General features: G+C 30.8%; 1 protein-coding gene across 1 annotated transcript in view; it reads right to left on the reverse strand.

Annotated features, from left to right (window-relative positions):
* Positions 1 to 816: 816 nt before the first annotated feature.
* Positions 817 to 1292, reverse strand: part of LOC110030031 (mRNA cap guanine-N7 methyltransferase 1) — a 41080-nt gene continuing 40604 nt past the window's right edge. The window contains exon 10 of the mRNA XM_020732568.1: positions 817 to 1117. Within this exon, the coding sequence (XP_020588227.1) occupies positions 1016 to 1117 (102 nt within the window). The 3' untranslated portion in view covers positions 817 to 1015. The remainder of the gene's footprint in view (positions 1118 to 1292) is intronic.

Genomic DNA, 1292 nt, shown 5'->3' on the forward strand with positions numbered 1-1292 from the left:
GAGATTAGATAATTTGAGTTTTTTAAGGGTTATTAATTCTTACATTTTTTGAGATTTGGTTTAACCTTAATTTTTTTGAGAGATATTTCAAAACGAACCTCAAAAAAGAACGTTAATGGCACCATAATTTCTCTTAAATCTTAGTAATTTGACTTCATGGGTAGGAAATTTCATAATCTAAAAACCCCCAACACAATATATGACTAATTGATGTTTCTCAAGGTCAAGAATTCAAATGACAATTCCTTGAAATGGAAATTTATAACAAATACCTTCCTGAGATAGATTCGATCTGATTGGCTACTATTCACTATATCTAAATGTTTATGATCTACAAATTTTTCAAAATACATTTTTTATCAATCATGTCACCTAATCATAGACTTTTTTAAGTTATTTCTTTATTTATGAGGGTTGGATTTTTATAAATTGAACTTCTTCAAGACAGATGCTTACAACTTAGCCAAAAGAACTTGAAAGCCATGTAAATTTTTAGAATCAAGTCTCCACAACATTGGGTGTATTTGAATTTAACTGCCCAATTTTAATTTGGTACAATCTCTTAATAGCAAAATCATTCTAACATTTTTTTTTTTTTACAATATGAACCTCGTTTAGACATTAAATTGCAGAATTCTTAGTATTAGTGCTGTAAATGAAATTTTTTGCTTGGGTTATAAATGAATTAACTGAGAGAGTTTGCAACATTTCTTAGAATTAGATATTTGTTAACTGAACCAAATAAGCTATCTACTAAGATTATAAAACGCTGAAATAAAAAGAAAACATGTAAAAATATCAGAAAATTTATAGGCCAATTTATTCACTAAGTCAGATTGAAAAATATGATTACATTATTATACACTGTATTTTCACTATTATATGTTAGAATAATTCAAGGATAGTCAACATTTCCTCTGAATGAGCAACAAAAACACAACAGAAGGATTGGATTAGCAGGAAAACTGTGTTAGATGGTGTCATGCCCCCTTCCTAATTAAATAAATGGCTTCGCTCAAACATCACCATCAAGGATCTCAATGTCTTCCTCAGATATGCACATTTTTCCTTTATTGCTGTTATCACGTTTCCTCTTTCTTGGGGTAGATTCACCACCCTGATATCACATAATAGAAATACTTGGATCTCTGGAAATAGGGCTGTCAAAACGGCTCGATGTTCGCGAACAGCTCGTGTTCGGCTTGTTCGCTAAGTTAATGAGCCGAACAAGAACAAAGATTTGTTCGTTCGTGTTCAGCTCATTTTGGCTCGAAATACTAGTCATCAAATAG

Source organism: Phalaenopsis equestris, unplaced genomic scaffold, assembly GCF_001263595.1.
Source record: "Phalaenopsis equestris unplaced genomic scaffold, ASM126359v1 Scaffold000633, whole genome shotgun sequence".
Taxonomy (NCBI): domain Eukaryota; kingdom Viridiplantae; phylum Streptophyta; class Magnoliopsida; order Asparagales; family Orchidaceae; genus Phalaenopsis; species Phalaenopsis equestris.